The 18,227-nt window shown below is 60.9% G+C and overlaps 1 protein-coding gene across 10 annotated transcripts in view; it reads right to left on the bottom strand.

Moving 5' to 3' along the window:
* The window catches only part of ARHGEF10L (Rho guanine nucleotide exchange factor 10 like), a 149,489-nt gene that overhangs the window by 43,247 nt on the left and 88,015 nt on the right, over window positions 1-18,227 (bottom strand). For all 10 annotated transcript variants that reach the window (XM_070458781.1, XM_070458780.1, XM_070458786.1 and 7 more), the window contains 5 exons: window positions 16,049-16,230; window positions 12,737-12,852; window positions 12,177-12,304; window positions 10,775-10,875; window positions 3,279-3,400 (listed from right to left, as the gene is read on the bottom strand). In XM_070458781.1, coding sequence (XP_070314882.1) covers window positions 3,279-3,400; window positions 10,775-10,875; window positions 12,177-12,304; window positions 12,737-12,852; window positions 16,049-16,230 — 649 coding nt within the window. The remainder of the gene's footprint in view (window positions 1-3,278; window positions 3,401-10,774; window positions 10,876-12,176; window positions 12,305-12,736; window positions 12,853-16,048; window positions 16,231-18,227) is intronic.

Genomic DNA, 18,227 nt, shown 5'->3' with positions numbered 1-18,227 from the left:
TGACCTGTCAGGGCAGGCCTGTGTCCTGCATTCCCCAGAGGTCCAGCGCCCTGGGGCAGACGGGATGATGCACTCCGTACCCGGAAGTCCTTCTCCATGGGATCTGCTCGGGTCAGGAGAGCTGCAGGCGGGTGGACCGGAATCCGCCCACAGGCTGTGCCCCTGGGGCAAGAGCCGGCAGGACCCCCCACAGGCAGCCCTTACTAATGGGGTCAGGACTGTAGGCCCACAGAGGCCAGCGATGTCTGAGGGGGAACTGCGCTGGCCATGTGCCAGCCAAGGCCGGGCGAGAGAGGGGTGGGGAGGAGCAGATCAGGCAACGATCAGGGCACTCTCCTTCCCAGGGCCGTGAGCAAGTGATGGCCCCTGGATCTCCATCTCAGGGTGGCTGGGGATCACGGAGTCCATCCCCAGGAACGGCCCAGGGCGGAGCCCAGCACAGACAGGTACCAGAAGGACCTGACCCTTGTGGCCAACACTCCGGTCAGTTCAGTGCAGTCGCTCAGTCATGTCCGACTCTTTGCCACCCCATGGACTGCAGCATGCCAGGCCTCCCCATCCATCACCAGCTCTCGGAGTTTACTCAAACTCATGTCCATCGAGTCAGTGATGCCATCCAACCATCTCATTCTCTGTCGTCCCCTTCTCCTCCCACCTTCAATCTTTCCCAGCTTCAGGGCCTTTTCCAATGAGTCAGTTCTTCGCATCAGGTGGCCACAGTATTGGAGCTTCAGCTTCAGCCCTTCCAATGAATATTCAGGACTGATCTCCTTTAGGATGGACTGGTTGGATCTCCTTGCAGTCCAAGGGACTCTTAAGAGTCTTCTCCAACACCACAGTTCAATAGCATCAATTCTTCGGCGTTCAGCTTTCTTTATAGTCCAAGTCTCACATCCATACATGACATGTGGTTGTCAAGACTAAAGAACTCAAGGTAACGTTGTGGTCGTCTTGATTGTTATTAGTATCACCGCTACATGACTGAGCGACTCGGCACAGCACAGCGTTGTGGCTACTGTCCCCCAAGCACGGGCCAGGAGTCAGGCTCACTGTGAGGAACCTGATTCACTGAACCCCTAAATCAGGCCACCGCGCAGGGCCCAGCACCCCACTGAGCAAAAGCCAAAGACCCGCCAAGTCCTTCGTCTCCTTCAGCCCCAGCCCCCACCTTCTCACCAGTTCAGCCAGTCCGAGCCCAGAGCACTGCCCACACCTGTCCCCAAGTCCCCCCTGCCCACTGCCTCCACCAGGGCCAGGACCAGGGGGAGGGGAGCGGGATGCTCACCCCGGGGGCACCCACCCCTTCAGCGGGGGATGCGATACTCAGACATCAAGAAAAGGTTTCAACATAATTTCTTACAATAAAAATTTAGCGCACACACACACACAAAATCAATGGTGAACAATTACTAAGAGCTGAAATAAAGACAGGACCAGATGCTGCCTTTCCCTAATCCTGGCTCCTTATTCACTAAAAAAAGAAAAAAAAAAAAGGCAGGCAAGCCAAGCCCACAGTGGGCTGGTCTGACTTTTTTCTTTAACGTGAAGTTGCTCAGTCGTGTCTGACTCTTTGCGATCCCATGGACAGTAGCCTGCCCCAGGCTCCTCCGTCCATGGGGTTTTCTAAGCAAGAGTACTGGAGTGGGTTGCCATTTCCTTCTCCAGGGAATCTTTCCAACCCAGGGATCGAACCCGGGTCTCCCACATTGTAGACAGACGCTTTACCGTCTGAGCCACAGTAGTAAAGAATCACTTTAACGTAAAACATGTTCTTTAAGCGTTGCAATAAAACATCACTTACTCTGACGATCAGTGCCTCACTCACCTCCCCACAGCCACCCTGGTCTCCGTTGACCCTGGCCTCCCTCCACCTGCACCAAGTCTCGCCCCGTCTCAGCGGGACCCTGGTGCCAAGCTCTGCGAAGGTCCCAGCCTCCCATCCTGGCCCCTCCGGGTCCGCAGTTGCCTCCTGCACACCGGCCGGAAGTGTCAGATGACCCTTCCAAAAGGCAAACCAGGTCCCGCTGGTCCCTTGCTTGGAGCCACGCTTGGTTTTTCCTTGCTCTGAGGATGACATCCAAACCCGATGCGGCCTGCAAGGCCAGCTGAACCAGCTCACCCACTGTCGGGTCTCAGAGCCCAGCCTTCCCTGCTGGCTCCCGGAGCCACGGCCACGCCAGCTGCCCCGATCGCAGGCTTGTGTGTCGGTTTGTTTGATTTGAATATCCTCCTGCTGGGCCCTCCTGTGGTTGGATCCTCCTCACCATTAGGGGCTCAGTTTATATGCCACCTCCTCTGAGAGTCCCCCTCTGACCCCCTAACTACGTGGCCCCAGGTCTGCATTCACTGTCTCTGATTTATTCTCTATAGCACGCAGCACTCCTTTCTCTTTGCCCCTGTTTGCTGAGGGGGTGGGTGGGAGGTGGTGGTAACTGCCTGCCTCTCTCGTCTAGACTGAGAGCTGCAAGAGGGCAGGAACCTTGCGTGTTTAGGTCGCCACCATATTCCCAGAGTGGGCACAAGGCCTGGCACACAGTACATCCTCAAAAAAATTATATGCAGAACAGATGAGCACGCGAATGGACGGACTGGCGTCCCAAGGGCACATTCCTTCAGCTGTTCAGAGCCCGGATCCACAGTCCAGTTTGTCTCTTGGGGATTAATCCGGTGCCAAGGTCCCAGGCTTGCTCTCCCCTGCCCGGAGCTCAGACGACCTCACCTCCTTGGGAGGAGGATGGACGAGCACTTCTCCAGACGGATGGCTGAGCTCAGCCAGGGTCCCGGGCAAGGAGGCACCAGAGCTGAGCGTCCCTGGGCTTACAGCCGGGGTGCAGGCGTCAGGGAGCCAGATTCCTATTTCTCCTCTCACCCTCACTGGCCATGACATTTAAAAAAAATCATGTCACCTGAGCCTTGACCTGCGAAGGAGACCTAGAGACATCCACTTGTGGGTTCTTATAAATAATAAAACAAGCGAGTGAGGGCAAAGCACTGAGGGGGTGACGGCGGTGGAGCCGAAGCCGGCTGCCCCGGCAACGTCCGAAGAGGGGAAACCATTCCAGTCTGTCTGCTGAGCGGGCGTCACGCCATCAGCTGACGGATCGCCGCTGTCTGTTAGCTCAGAACAACGGAACTGTCGGCTCCCTGACCCACAGAGGTCGCCTGTCCCCTTCTCTCGGGGGAACGCCGACCCGAGACCACCCCCCTGGGCCCGACGTGGAGAAGCTGGGGCCGGCGGCTGGGCCTCCCCTGCCCTGGGCGCCCCCAGGCACACTCACCTGCAGGCTGAGGCCCCTGGAGGAGAAGGCAGGGACGCAGCAGGCCAGGATCGGACACCAGAACGGGGCTCGACTCTGCTTGTCTTCATCCGGACACAGCCAGCCGGGCTGGTTCTCCTCCCCTGCGCGAAAGGAAGGGGCGGGGAGGGCCCGTTAGAGACGGGGCGGGGACGAAGTGGTCCACAGGGCCTGGGAGCCCGCGTCCACATGCTGACCCTGCGGGCTGGACGCTCACTGCTGCCCCTGCAGCCAGCCGGGCTGGTTCTCCTCCCCTGCACGAGAGGAAAGGGTGGGGAGGGCCTGTTAGAGATGGCGGACGAAGTGGTCCACGGGGCCTCGGAGCCCGCGTCCACGTGCTGACCCTGCCGGCTGGACGCTCACTGCTGCCCCTGCAGCCAGCCGGGCTGGTTCTCCTCCCCTGCGCAAGAGGAAGGGGCGGGGACGAAGTGGTCCACGGGGCCTCGGAGCCCGCGTCCACGTGCTGACCCTGCGGGCTGGACGCTCACTGCTGCCCCTGCAGCCAGCCGGGCTGGTTCTCCTCCCCTGCATGAAAGGAAGAGGTCAGGGAGGGCCCGTTAGAGACGGGGGACGAAGTGGTCCACGGCGGGCCCCGAGACCACGCCCACGTGCTGACCCTGCCGGCTGGACGCTCACTGCTGCCCCTACAGCCCGCCATCCCCACGGCAGCCAGCGCCATCCTGCTGAGCCTCTGCCAGCCCTTGTGGACCCAGCCTTCCGCTGGGTCCTGGTCCACTTGGAATGAAGTCCAGACTCTTCCCGGAAGAGCCGCGAGGACCCTCCTTCCCTGACAGCCTCACCCCTGGCAGCAGGCTCCAGCATGCTAGGCTGTCCTCTCCGGCTGAAACGGGACGAGCCCGCAGGAGGGCGTCCCTCTGCCCTTTTCCCTCTGCCCTCCACCCTCTCCAGGGCGGGCTCCGCTCCTCGCTGAGGCTGAGGCTGAGCCCCCGCCCTCTCAGAAAGGCCTCAACTGACCATCGCCCCCTTCCCCCACCTCCATCGTTTTCTGTCCCAGCCCTGCGGGTGTGTACAATGGCCCTGACCACAATTTCTGGCTCTTCTATTAACAGGCTTGCGTCTTTTTCCCTCTGTGCGCGTGTGTGCACAGCCGCACAAGTACACGTGTGTATATGCGTGAATGCACGTGCACGTGTGATTCATGGCCTCGTGTGTCCACCGGCCTCCCACTACGCCCGTTTCCCGTGAAGGCTGAAGCTTCCCACACCTCCTCCTCCGCCCCACTCCATCCTTCACACAGCACTGCACGCACAGCGGGCTCTCATGCCCTTGTGTGGCATGAATGAAGCTTGTTCCCCGAGCCCCGTTTTCTGGATTAGTCAAATCAGAACGATGGCCTCCAAGAGTAGCCACCTCCCCAAGCTCCGCTCGGCATAGAGCAAGCACTGCAGAAATACGGCCAACTGGGAAAGGCAGGAAGCTTTGTTTTCACAAGATGAATAAATCCCAGAGATCGTCCGCATGGCCTGCAGCTAACAGCTCTGTATTACATGCTTTGGGCTTCCCAGGTGGCGCTAGTGGTAAAGAACCCGCCTGTCAATGCAAGAGATGTAAGCGACGCGAATTCAATCCCTGGGTGGGGAAGATCCCCTGGAGGAGGGCATGACAACCCACTCCAGTATTCTCGCCTGGAGAATCCCACGGACAGAGGAGCCTGGCAGGCTACAATCCACGGGGTTTCAGAGAGTCGGACACGGCTGAAGCACCTGAGCACGCAGTGTATGCTTTAACATTTGCTAAGAGGACAGGTCTTATGCTAAGTGTTCTAATCACACACACACAAGTAACAATAATAAGGCAGAGGGCAGGAGGGAAGTTTGCAGCGGACGCATTTATTTAGGGCATAGACTGCGGCGATGGAGTTCACGAGGTATGCTTACCTCTGAACTCATCCAGTTGTAGGCATGAAATATGCATGGCCTTTGTACATCAATCAGACCGCAGTGAAGGGGCTTTAAGACGGCCATTCCCACTGGAGAAAGGTGATGTCTGTGTGCAGGTCGCAACACGAGCTGGAACCAGGGGGCAGGGGCCGAGGCTCTCTGAGAGACGAGGACGTTCACAAAAGCGGGGATTCACGAACAACCAGCCCCGGCTCCGGCAGAGGCTACGGCGCCTGCCCACCCCCTCGAGCAGCAGAGTCTCTGGGCAAAGAGCTGCCTCCCTGAGCAGGCCAGGGGCACCCCCAGTGGCAGGCCCTCCGCCCCACCGGGCCCTGGTTCCCGCCACTGGGGAGGAGAGGCCGCCAAGGGAAGGACAACCTGAGCCGAGGACGCGCACCTCTGCGGCGGAACGGCCGTGCGCACCGCACTTCACGGCTCCCAGCGCTCTGTCCCATGTGCCCTCCCCCAGCCGGCAGGCGAGCTCAGGGTCTCTGTCCCCATCTACACGGGGGAGCGGAGGGCGGGGAGCCAAAGACAGGGCCCAGGAGCCCAGAAAACAGCCCCCAGAGGCAGCCTGCACAGCTCCTGCAAGACAGGTGAGCGCTGAGACAGCCCGCCCGCCCGGGGACGCCCGCCACCCGTGGACAAAGCCCCGGGCGGTGAGTAAGAGGCAAGGCTGCAGAGTCTGGCCCTGCTTTCACGGCGCCAGTCACGCAGCCCCTCGCCTCTGCGGGCAGGGGCTCAGGAGAGCAGTCCGAGCCCACCTGCCCACCCGGGGCTCCGTGAGTGGACGCGTCCGCTCCCCCATCACCGCGTCGCCCAGAGCTCTGTCCTCCCCTCCCCTCCACGCACTCCCAGCCCACTGAGTCCTGGAAATTTATCCTGTCTCTTCCTTTAATGATCTGACCTTCTCCTTCCAGATGGTGCCTTCCCGGCCTGCGACTGGGAATGTTAACAGAAACGGGGCTGTTGTTCCCCATCTGCCACTGCCTTTATTCCCATCACAAAACCGGGGCGGCTGAGACTGAATCAGAAGGCTGCCTCCTCGGAGGCTGAAAGCCCGCTTGGGGTAAGTGACATTAAGAACTGGCACCGACGGCAGAGCCGCTATTTCCAGCTGACATTAAGTGGGGGCTTATTTAGCATCGGCTGTGTCCGCCAGCACCCACCCAACTCTGGGGTCCCCGCCCGTGCCCGCGCCCCCGAGCCCTCGGGACCGCCCGCCGGCCACAGGAGGCTGACTCTGCCGGCAGGGCCCTGTGTGGCTCAGAGCCGCACACATCACCGCTCTGAGCCTGTGGCCTCGTCTGGGAAATGGGGGAAATAATTCCAGCCGTTGAGAGTTGTGAGCACCGGGAAAACCACACACGAACATCCAGTGCGCACCAGACACTCAAGAAACGAACCCAGGGCCCTTCGGGTGGCCCAGTGGTGAAGAGGCCACCTCGCGAGGTGGGGGACAGAGGCTTGAAGCGCGGTCAGAGAACTGGGATCCCACACACCGCAGGGCGGCGAGGCCCGCCCGCGGCAACCCTGGCCTCCATGCGCTGTGACTAGAGAGAGGCCTGCCCGCGGCAACAGAGCGGCCTGCCTCGGCCCAGACCCGATGCAGCCCGAGAAATAAACAATTCCTTAAAGCGTGTTTTTACAAAAAGAAATAGAACCCACTACGATCACCGTCCTCGTGGTGAAGAGGATGCCTACTACTGTGCTCAAGGTTGGACCACCCCCTACCCGAGCCGAGCCCTCCACCCTCGCGGGCCCTGCCCAGAGTCTCCAGCCCCACCTGCCTCCCACTCCCCGCGCTCAGTCCCAGCCCTGCACCCTGGCCCCCACGGCGGCCCCAGCAGACAGCCCAGCCTGCCCTGCTCTGCGCCCTAAACCCAAGGCCCCTGTCACACCTGCCCAGCCCACAAAGATGCTGCAGACCGCGGCCATGGGCATACCCGCACGCATCTTGTCCTGACACTTCGCCCCTTCAGAGAGATGCTGGGGTCCAGGGAGGCCAGGCGGGGGCCAAGGTCACCCGGCTGGGGTAAAGCCCAGAGGGGCTCCCAGGCCTCAGCCCTCCTGCAGAGCAGACCCGCTGCTTCCAGCTGAGCGCTTGGGTAGGTCCTGGCGCCGCCCTCTGACGGCTGAGGGTTAATGAAGACCCAGCGAGGACCTGTTTCTCTGATCGCGGGACTGGCCTGGGGTGTGCCTGGCCCAGGTCCTTCAGGGTTGGGAACAAGGAAGGCCGTGTCGGGATAGGCTCCAGGGGTCCCTGGGCCACGGATGCGGCACTTAGAGCCGCAGGGCTGGGGGACAGGAAGGGAGGCCGGAAGCCCCAACCTGTCCTTTCCCCAGCCCCACCTCCGGGGCCGCCTCTCAACAAACCTTTTCCCGAGCCTTAGAGAACAGAGATTAACTGGCAGGGGGCGGGGGGAGGGCATCCTGGCCCCCTCTGCACTAAATGTGACCCCAGGCCAGCCCGGACTCCCTCGGGAGACGCAGACACCCCTTTCCTGGGAGCGGCCCCTTCCAGGCACCATCTCCCCTACGCTCAGCCCAGACCCTGGGAACAGCCCCATTTTCTGATGGAGAATCCCAGGCATGCAGGGGTGAAGGCGTCTGTCCAAGATCACGGAGCTGGCATGCCGCAGAGCTGGGAACTGAACCCACAGAGTCTGGCTCCGCGTCACGCGGTGCTCAGACCCCGCGATGCAAAGGAAGAGGCCCCGGAGACTCAGGCCGGGTTAGGGGAGACAGCCTGCCTTCCTCAGGCTGCAGCGCACGGCGGTGGCCACACGGGAGTGTCAGTGGGGTCCCGAGACCCCCCCCAGGACCCCTGCCCTTCCGAAGGGTAGGACTGACTCCCCATCCCAGTTCCCAGGGCCCCTGCCCAGCCCTCAACTCTCAGCCTTTGTGGATTATGATCTCGGCAGACTGGACTCAGGAAGAGAGGAAGATACAGGGGAAAAAATTAAAGGAATAACATCCTTTGTGAATAAATGCTTTTAACATGTTCTATTTCTAACAGGCTCATATTATTCCCACCCCCCTCCCGCACCAGGCACTGCAGATAAAAAAACAAACTGGCCAAATAAAAGAACCAAATTATTCAAGCCCCAGGGGAACCCTGGCATTCAAATAAGATTTCAAATGACTCTCTTTCCATTAAAACTTCTGCTGCAGTGAAACTGGGTGGAGATAAGGCGGCTGAGCGTCCTCACAGGCCGCAGAAAAGGGAGCCGCTCACACCAGTGAGCTCCTCTCTGGCCGATGCCAGGGCCCTCTGGCAAAGCATCTGAGCTTCAGACGGGAGATGCTTACAGGTCCACACACGGGGGCTCAGGCCCTGGACGCCTCCCCCAGGGGCGGGGGGAGCGGAGCACGCGGCCCACGTCCAGCAGGGAGGCCACCACGACCGGAATCCCCGCCACCCTCCGCCAGGGCTGGGGCAGCCTCGGCTTAAACCCCCTCTTCCACCGTCCGCAGGCCTCCTGCTCATAGGAACATCCCCCGGAGGCCCATACGGGTCAGCACCAGACCCCGGCGGGCCTGATCCCCACTCCTCCAAGCCCAGGCCCCCTCCCTATTCCCTCCCCCACCTCCCCACACCCCCTCAACGCCCCCTCTGCCCCTCCGCGCCCTCCATGCCCCGTGCCCCCCACGCGCCCTCCACGCCCCCTCCGCGCAGCAGCCAGATGAGCCACTGAATCAGAAATCAGGTCACACCGCCCTCAGGCTCTCAGTGCAGCAACCAAGCCCCCACGCCTCCAGACACGAACTCCGTACGCCTCACCCTGGCTTTCCAGTAAACCCGCTGCCCACTTCTGCCGGCCTCCCCTCACACCCGGCTGTGCACCAACTCTGGCCACCTCAGGACCATCGCACTTGCTGCACGGCCTGGCTAACTGGACCGAGACCTCCGCCCAGCTCCAGACGTCACCTCCACAGAGCCCGCCCTGACCAGTCCAGACCCCAAGCTGCGTGACGGCTCCACCCACCTGGCGGCTCCAGGCCCTCCCTGCGGACTTGCTCCTCCTGTGAACCTCTGCCTGCCCCTGTAAACTGTAACTTCCTTGAGAACAGTGAACCTCTGTTTATCCATTGTTCTCGTCCCCTGCGCCTGAAATCACTGCATTGTTGTCATTCAGTCTCTCAGTCGCGTCCGACTCTCTGGGACCCCATGGACTGCAGCACGCCAGGCCTCCCTGTCCATCACCAACTCCCGGAGCTTGCCCAAACTCTTGTCCATCGAGTGCGTGATGCCATCCATCTCATCCTCTCAAATAACTGTAGAGACTCAATACTTTTTTTAATTGATGAAAGCCATTGACAAAGGTCCTGACCCCTTTCCAGAAACGTTTTAAAATCCATTGGAGATAAATATCAAATACTTATCTCAAAAAAGATCACACCAGAAACAGAAACAAAATAAAATAAAACAAAACCTCCAAAATCACTGCTATTGACTAGAATCAGCATATGGAAATTCTAGCATGTCACAGACAATAATGGTTTTGATGGGCAACAAAGCAGGCCTTTTGTCAATTCAAAAAAAAGCACAAATAAAGTGCTTATAGCTTAACAAATGTGGTTTGGCAGACAGAAGCTCACCAACTTGAGGAAGTACGAACAAGAATCAAGAGTGGGCTCTAAAGCCGACCGCCCAGGTTCCGAACCCCTTCCTGCTGCGTGAACTCTGACAAGTCACTGCACCTCTCTGGGCAGCAGAATCTCAACCGTACAAAGGCATTCGCAACAGACTGGCCTCTTGGTGTTACTAAGAATGTGAAATGAAAGAGAGATGTGTAAAATGCTTAGAAAAAGGCTTGGCACACAGGAAACAGTTTATAGACGGAAACGTCCATTATTTCACAGGGATGTATAGGAGAAAAGACCCTGGTGGCTCAGACAGTAAAGAATCTGCCTGTAACGCGGGAGACCTCAGTTCGGACCCTGGGTGGGGAAGATCCCCTGGAGGAGGGCATGGCAACCCACTCCAGTGTTCTGGCCTGGAGAACCCCACGGACAGACGAGCCTAGAGGACTGCAGTCAGTGGGGTCACAAAGCGTCGGACACGACTGAGCGACTAAGCACCGCCGCAGAGAAAAGAATTATAAAGAGGCCTCTGGTTGAGAATCAGTTTAGTCTAACCTGCATCATTCTTTTTACAACAGTTTTATCAAGACATAATTCCGCTACCATAGAATCCACCCCTTAAATAAAGAGTACATTTCACTGGTCTCTGGTACAGTCGCTCAGTTGGGCAACCGTCACCACTCTCCAGTTTGAGAACGTTTTCATCATTCTCACCAAAAAAAAACCCTTTAGTGGTGACTCTCCAGTCTCTCCTCTTCCAGACCCCAGGCAACCACCAATTAACTTTCCATCAACTCCCACCGTTCTCCAGATAGGGAAACTGAGGCTCCGAGAGGGGAAGTGACATGTCCAAGGTCACTAAGCCCAGTACACCCTCTCCCTTCACCTAGAAGCGCCCCCGGCCCCCAGGACTGAACACCCCCCTCGTACCCACACATACACACACCCCAAACCTCCCCTGTCCACCCCTGACCCTAGGGCTTTACTCACGAAGTCCGATCTTGGCCAAGTGCAACCTGTTGACCCAGGAGATCTTGCTCAGAGGGTTGGGGGTGATGAAGACCACCATGAAGCTGATGGGGCGGCCGGACCTTCAGTGAGACAGTAGGGCGTAAGTACAGGAACGGGGCTCCCCAGGGAGACCCCCAGCCCCTCTGTCACCCCCACCAGCCCTGGAGACAGATCGTGGTCTGTGCACAGCACTGAAACACGGCCAGAGAGGCTGGTGGCCTGGCAAAGCCTCCGTCCCTTGGGGAAAGAGTTCCTCCACCCACCACGGCCACAGGGACAGGTAGGTCCCCAGAGCGACAAGGCCACGGCCTCCCAGCCCGGCCCAGGCGCCCAGCAAGGCCATGGGGGTCTGGGGCTCTGCAGGCTGCAGCTCAAGCAGCCCCCCAGGCCCGGCTGCTCAGCCTTCCACAGGCCGCACAGCCGCCCGCACGCCTGGCCCAGAGCCTGTGACTCGGGCCTGTGTCTGGCCCCCGAGGCAGGACAGCTGCTCGGTAAACATCCGCTGGACGATACATGAATGAGTGAAGGAGGAAGTGAATGGAGGTGTGTGCAGGCTTGGGGGGCGAGGTCCCTGCTGTCCCTGCCACCTCACCTCGGAGCGGCAGGGCGCCTTCACTGTTTCTGAGCTCGTCTCACCCCTGCGGTCCACCCCAGCCGGGAGAGGCGGGTGGGCCTGGGGTCCCGAGCACTCTGTGGGGCGTGGGGAGGAGGACGTGCAGGGTTGGGGGGACAGGGCGGCTCAGCAGGGCGCCAGGAGCCAGCGGGAGGGCCGCTCGCAGGTTCGGGGCCCCCACCCGGGGCTTCAATCCCCGTGCCCTGCAGCCGCGGAGCCCGTAAGACTCCCCGCCTAACCCCGCCACACACGCATGCGTGCACTCAGTCGTGTCTGAGTCTTCGTGACAACGGACCCAGCGGGTCACAAACTGGGCTGTGACCACTCACTGCCCGGCCTAGGCCTGGGAGTGGGGACCCTGAGGACCCGGCCCCGCCCCCTACGTCTGCGCCCCGCCTCCCCACCTGCAGAGTGGGGATCACACGGCTCGCTCTCCATCTCTGCGTCAAGTCCACAAATGCAAGCCATGGGTCTACGGAGCACCAGCTCCTGTGCGGGCATTTGGGGGAGGCTGGGTGCACCTGGTCCCAGGGGATGCCACGGTCGACCAACCGCTGGCACAGTGTCCGAGCAGCCTAACAGAGGAAGGGCTCCCCCGGGTACGAACGGGTCCTTTGTTCATTCATTCATTCATGCACTGGACCACAGGCACCTGCTCTGTGCCAAACCCGCACCAGGCCCAGCCCACACCCAGCCCACGCCCACGCCCAGCCCCTCCTAGCCAGGAGCAGGACGGACCAGACGCCCCTCCCAGGCCCCTCCTCTCACTTGTCGGGCTTCCCAGGAAGCAGGAGCCGCAGGCGGCACTTGTTGGCTGAATGGATCTCTTCCTCCTTCACCCGCATGAGCCGCTGCAGGGCCAGGCACCAGTCCTGGGCCACCGTCATGTTGAGGTTCTAGGGCGCAGGGAGCCAAGGATGTCAGCACAAAGCCCGCTGTCCCTGAGAGCCGCCCTCGAGTGCAGTCGGGGCCCGCGAGGGAGCAGAGCAGGGGTCCCCGCACTCCACCACTCCCCAGGCGCCCGGCCTTGGTTCTGACCTCCCCCCAGCACCCCTCCTTTGAAAGGGACACCCCCTCCCAGCCTGGGATGAGGCTTGGGAAGGCGCTTGCAGGACAAACCAGGCTCTTTACAGAGCATAACAAAACGATGCCCACAGCTGGGCCCTGCTCAACCAGAACCAAAGCTTCCGCCTGAGCCACAGACCACATGCCGAGCTCCCAGTAGCGACGGGGCACCTCCCGGCACTGCTGGGGGGCTGAGGCCAGGGCATAGCCAGCACCGAGCGGGGGCGGCGGCCTGTGCCCCCAGCCCAGGCTGGCGCCGGTACCTGGTAGGTGCCGTGCAGCGTGCTGACAAGGAGGGTGATCTGCTCCACCACGGCCAGGTCCTTCTGCAGGTCCTGAAGCTCCTGGAAGAGGCGCGGCGGCCCGAGGTACACCTTATCTGGGCAGAGAGACACCCTGTGGGTGGGGAAGGCCCCAACAGGAACCCCAGCAGGTGCTCACGGCAGTGGCGAGGGGCTGCCAGGCCTCCTGCGGGGCTCAGCAGCTGGGAGTCCACCGGCCAGTGCAGGAGACCCGGGGGGATCCTTGGTCCGGGGGGATCCCACGAGCCGCAGGATAAGCGAGCCGGTGCACCACAGGTATGGAGCCAACGCTCCAGAGCCTGCGCTCCGCAAAAGAAACGGCTGCAGTGAGCCCGCACAGCACAGGCAGAGAGGAGCCCAGCTCGGGCCAGGAGAGAAAGCCCGTGGGGGCAGCAAAGCCATAAATAAAACAAACACATCTTAAAAAAAAAGAAGAGCTGTCGCCCTGGGGACGTGGCACTAGAGATGCAGAAGAAAATGCTACCCGGCTCTCATCTACTAGCGGGGACAATCCAGTGGGGGGAAAGTTGATCGCCTCGGGTCTGGGCCACACTTAGCCTATGCAGAGGGTCACAGGAGACCAGAAGACTGAGAGCCAGCTGCGCCAGGAGGCACCGCCTTAGAGGAATGCAGCCGTGCCCAGGGACCTGTGAACAGCAAGCAGCTCACAGATGCTCTAAGAGCCCGCTCTACGGCAGGCTGGACTGTACGCGTTGGACAGAAAGCGGCACATGAGGCAGACAAGGTCCCTGCTCTCGTGGAGCGGATGACCTGGTCGGGGCGGCACGTGTGCTAGCTCGCTTCAGTCGAGTCCGACTCTTTGCGACCCCGTGGACTGCAGCCCGCCAGGTGCCTCTGTCCACGGGATTCTCCAGGCAAGGACACTGGAGTGGGTTGCCATTCCCTCCTCCAGGGGGTCTTCCTGCCCCAGGGATGGGACCTGTGTCTTCCGTCTCCTGCACTGGCAGGCGGGTTTTTTATCACTAGCACCGCCTGGGAAGCCCAAGGGGGTGGGGGAGGAGCCAGTTAAGAAGACGGTGGGAGGCGCTAGGGAGGAAGGTATCAGGGTGATGGGACAGAGACGGGATGGGGTGACAGCACCCAGATCTCTGGGGGTGACACAGCTGCAGCATCGCGGACCTGGGGGAGGGCAGTGAGAAACATGGCAGGAGTGCCCAGCAGGATCGGACGGGGAGGCTGTAGACACGGGGCCAGGGAAGCCGGCTGTGTTCTCCACGCCGCAGTTACCCATGCTGAGCTCTCATGGAGTCTCAGGGCAGGGTGGTGGCACAATCATCTAACAAACAGGTGCACACCCTCAGTCACCTGGATATAATGACTGTAAAGCCACATCCTGGGCTTCCCTGGCGCTCCGGGGATTAAGAATCTGTGCTTCCACTGCAGGGGGCATGGCTTCTATCCCTGGGCGGGGACTAAGATCCCACATACCTCGTGGTGTGTTCAGAAAAGAAGGAAGGAAGAAACCCATGCCTTGCTGCCAGTGTGACAGTTTCCTGACTTTGCAGCCACGTGGACTTTGGTGCCACGTGCTGGCCAGCAGGCAATGACCATGGAGCAAGGTGGGCGTGGGCGGTAAGAGACAGGCTCCCACTGAATGAAGGGCAGAGAAGCGCTCTGTGGTGACCCCAGCAGGACGAGCTGGAGGGCAACGGGGACCACACGACGCACCTTAGGGTCATAGGCACAGACAGCTCGAAAGAACCCGGCCCATGAGAGAATCACATGCATGCTGAGAGCGACTTCATTCCAGCAAAACAACCTCATCCATCACATTCCACTAATGCTAGCTAATTCGCATTTTATTGTTTTGTAGCTTCATTTCTATTCCGCTTGTGATTCTGTTTAGATGTTATGGTTGTTCAAGGGATATAAGCGTAAGAAGTTTATTAATATTATACCTAGTCTTAGATCTGCACATATTTGAATAACAATATAATAAAATCGCATCCAAGGCCAACTGGGGCTCAGCAAGGATTTCTTCTCTCCTCTGAAGGGGATCTGGCACCCTAGCCCTATACTTTAGAAACGCGGTCACAGCTAAGACAGTGGTTGGAGGAGGGGTCCCAGAGCAGGGGTCCCGAGTGGTCCCGGGAACGCGGAGCAGGACCTGGGCCGGAGGTGCCTCGGAAGGGGGCAGGCGGGCTGGGAACCCCTCCCGGGGGCTTCTGTAAACAGCCAGCCAGGAAAGCAGATCAGCCCCCTGGAGAGGTGCAACCAGAGGCTGAAGTGGGTACGGCCCCCCGGGGGCAAGCGTGTGCGGCGAGCGCCCGCCGCAGAAGCGCCCCAGGGTTAGGGCAGGACCGGGCGGGTGGGAGGCTGAGTCAGGCACCCCTGCCGCCCTGCAGTCACCTCCTCTGTTCCCTCGGCAAACGTGTGTTAACACCCACCGCACACCCGGGCGCAGGGCCAGTCACACCAAGGGGCGGGACGAGACGGCAACCAAAGCATCACCGTAAAGACGAAAACACAGCCGGGCCTTGAGAGCATGGACCGGCAGCTGGCCGGCCCGAAGGAATCGGGAAGGCTTCTCGGAGGAGGAGGTGTCACCTGAGCCGAGATGAACAGCGGCAGCGAGACAAGACCGGAGAGCAGAGAACACGCGGAAAAGGGCAGAGGCCAGGAGAAGGCTCTGGGGCAGGAGGGCACTCAGCCCCCCGGGAACAGAGGCTGGAGCGTGAGGGGGCGGGCGGGCTGAGGCGGGGTGGGGGGTGGGCCCCCGGGACAGGCGTGCGGGCCTCGGTGAGGACGCCGGGCTTCAGCCCAGGGCAGCGGGAAGCCACCGGCGCGTTTCAGGTGCAGGGTGACATATGGCTGTGGCATGCCCTTGGAAGAGTCGGCCCAGGAGGAAGGCGCGCAGGACGGGGGGGCAGCCAGGAGGTCCTGCAGCAGCAGGAGGCGGAGGAAGCGGACGGACGGGGGAGCCGGTCACCCCCAGTTCTCACTGTCCCCGTCATCGGACAGTCTGAGGGGACAGTCAGGGTGGGGAAGGGGGATCCAGGCAGCTCGAGGCCACCCGGAGCCTGAGCTCTGGGGGTTTGGAGACAGGCCACCCGGGCCCCTCACAGAACAGACAGGCAAACTGCGGTCCCACAGGGAGGCCAGCAATGCCCAGGCAGGCCCTAGAGGTCACGCTTTCAGATCCAAGGTCACTGCGTGTGCACGCCTGCGTGTGCATGCGCCTGAGCATGTCCAGGGCTGGGGTGGGCGGGGCGGCGGGGTGGCGGGGTGACTGTGGGGGGGTTGGGCACTCACTCTGGGCCTGGCTGGCGGCCGAGGCCTTCTTGGCGCCGGCGTGCTGGATGAGCACGTTGTCCTTGTCGCAGGGGCCGCCCTCCTGGCCCACCTCCACCACCTGCACCTGCGGCAGCGCCGTGTTCCACTTCACCACGTACTTGGGCCCCAGGGGCACCAGGCTGCTGATCTCCAGTTGGCCCCTGCCGGGGACAGAGGACACGGCCCTGCAGAGCCTGCCGCACCAGCCCCAGGGTCAGCCCAGAGCTGCTCCCCCGCACGTCCGTTCAGCCAGGCACCTGGCAGCCCAGCACAGCCCTGGGGCCCAGCCGAGCAGGTGGAGCGGGCAGCCGGGCGAGGCGCAAGCGTCGGCACCCAGGCCAGCCCCAGAGGCGCACGCCCACCCCGAGCCTCGAGCCCCTACCTGTGGTTGGCAGGCCTGAGGAAAAAGACAAGAGGGGTCGTTATTGTTGCTGAGCGATTTCTGCAGGCGCTGAGACCCCCTGCGGGGCGGCCGCCAGGCTGGGCCACGTGAGGGCAGAGGGGGACCACATGGGGGGGTTCTCCCCAGGCCGGACGCTAGCCTTCCTTCACCCCCTATTCCCACCACAGCCCTGCTAGGAAGCCTGCCTTATTTCACAAGAGGATACTGAGGTTCAGACAGGTCACACGACTCACCCCAAGTTACCCAAAATGATCCCCCAAAAGTGGGCCACCACACCCTCATCAGCTTCCCTGCAGCTCAGAAGGTAAAGAATCTCCTGCAATGCAAGAGATCCTGGTTGGATCCCTGGGTGAGGAAGATCCTGTGGAGAAGGGCATGGCTACCCACGCCAGCATCCTTGCCTGGAGAATCCCATGGACAGAGGAGCCTGGCGGGCTACAGTCCACGGGGTCACAAAGAGTCGGACACGACGGAGCAACTAACGCTTTCACTTTTCAACACCCCCATCACACGTTCACGCCCTGGAGGCTCCCAGCAACAGGAGGGCAGAGCGGGTGTCGGTCAGATCCCCGGCACCGGCACAAGCCAGGGTGCAGACAGGACTTAATCCCAGAGCTCGGGGCACCCCTGGCAGTCCAGCGGTTGAGACTCCATGCTCTCAGTGCAGGGGGCTCAGGTTCAATCCCCGGTCAGGGAAGTAAGATTCCTCATGGCACACGGTGCAGTCAAAAAAAAAACTACAGTGTTTACGTGAGAGGGTGACCGAGTGAGCGCACAAAGGGTGAGTCGTCAGCAAAACCGCACCGACTCGGGTCAGAGGCTGCCTGGCCTGAGGCCGCTACCAGGGCCGGGTCCCCCCAGACCTGCGAGCGGGCACCAAGTAAGGGTCCAGTAAACACTGAAGGACAATCGGACGGACGGACGAGGGCGCGGAGGCTGAGCGTGTGGGAGAGCCAGGCAGGGTTCACCCCTGACTGTGGGGGACTCTCCTCATGGGTCTGGGGAGCTGCTGCCAGCTGTTGCTTCCGGAGCTTTTGGGAGCCCTGCCAGACAGTGAGCAGTGAGGTTCTCCTCCACTGGCAGGGCTAAGAGCCTTGCTGGAAAGGTCGCGCTGGCCTTCGCGGGGTCAAGAGTCACGATCCCCGACGCCCAAAGGACCGAGCAGCAGATGGGGGCGACCCGGTCAGCTGGGAAGCCCCGTCAACGGCTCACATAGCCCAGACACAGGCCCATGTGGTCCCAGGCAGTGTGGGCCCAGATGTGGGATCTTCCATTTTCAAGAGAAGTTGGATGTCTCAATCTTTCTGTGAATTCCCCAGAGGAGCCAGACATAAGATTTCCGGAGGGCTACTGCACCCTCAGGCCACGAGTCTGCAGACTCAGGCCTCAGGCATGGCCCTCGTCCCACTGTAAGGCTCTGACTCCAGTCCCAACTCCAGCCAGGCCCGGCGGGCTGGCCCCAGGCATTTCTGCAACCTCTGACCCAGAACCAGGAAACCAGGCTCTGGCAGGGAGTGGGGGGAAAAGGCAAAGCCTTGTGCTAAAAACACTGCAATCTGGCTGGAGGAAAACCTACTTGACTTAAAGTGGCAGGGACTTGGGGGACTTCCCTAGAGGTCCAATAGTTAAGACTCTTGGCTCCCAACCCAGGGAGCACAGGTTTGATTCCTGGTCTGGGAACCAAGACCCCACATGCCGCATGGCGCAGCCAAAAATAATAATGATGATGATGACAATGCTACAGCAGGGATTTGG

This window comes from Odocoileus virginianus, chromosome 30 (genome assembly GCF_023699985.2).
Source record: "Odocoileus virginianus isolate 20LAN1187 ecotype Illinois chromosome 30, Ovbor_1.2, whole genome shotgun sequence".
In the NCBI taxonomy this organism is placed as follows: domain Eukaryota; kingdom Metazoa; phylum Chordata; class Mammalia; order Artiodactyla; family Cervidae; genus Odocoileus; species Odocoileus virginianus.
This window is presented reverse-complemented; position numbering and strand designations above follow the sequence as displayed.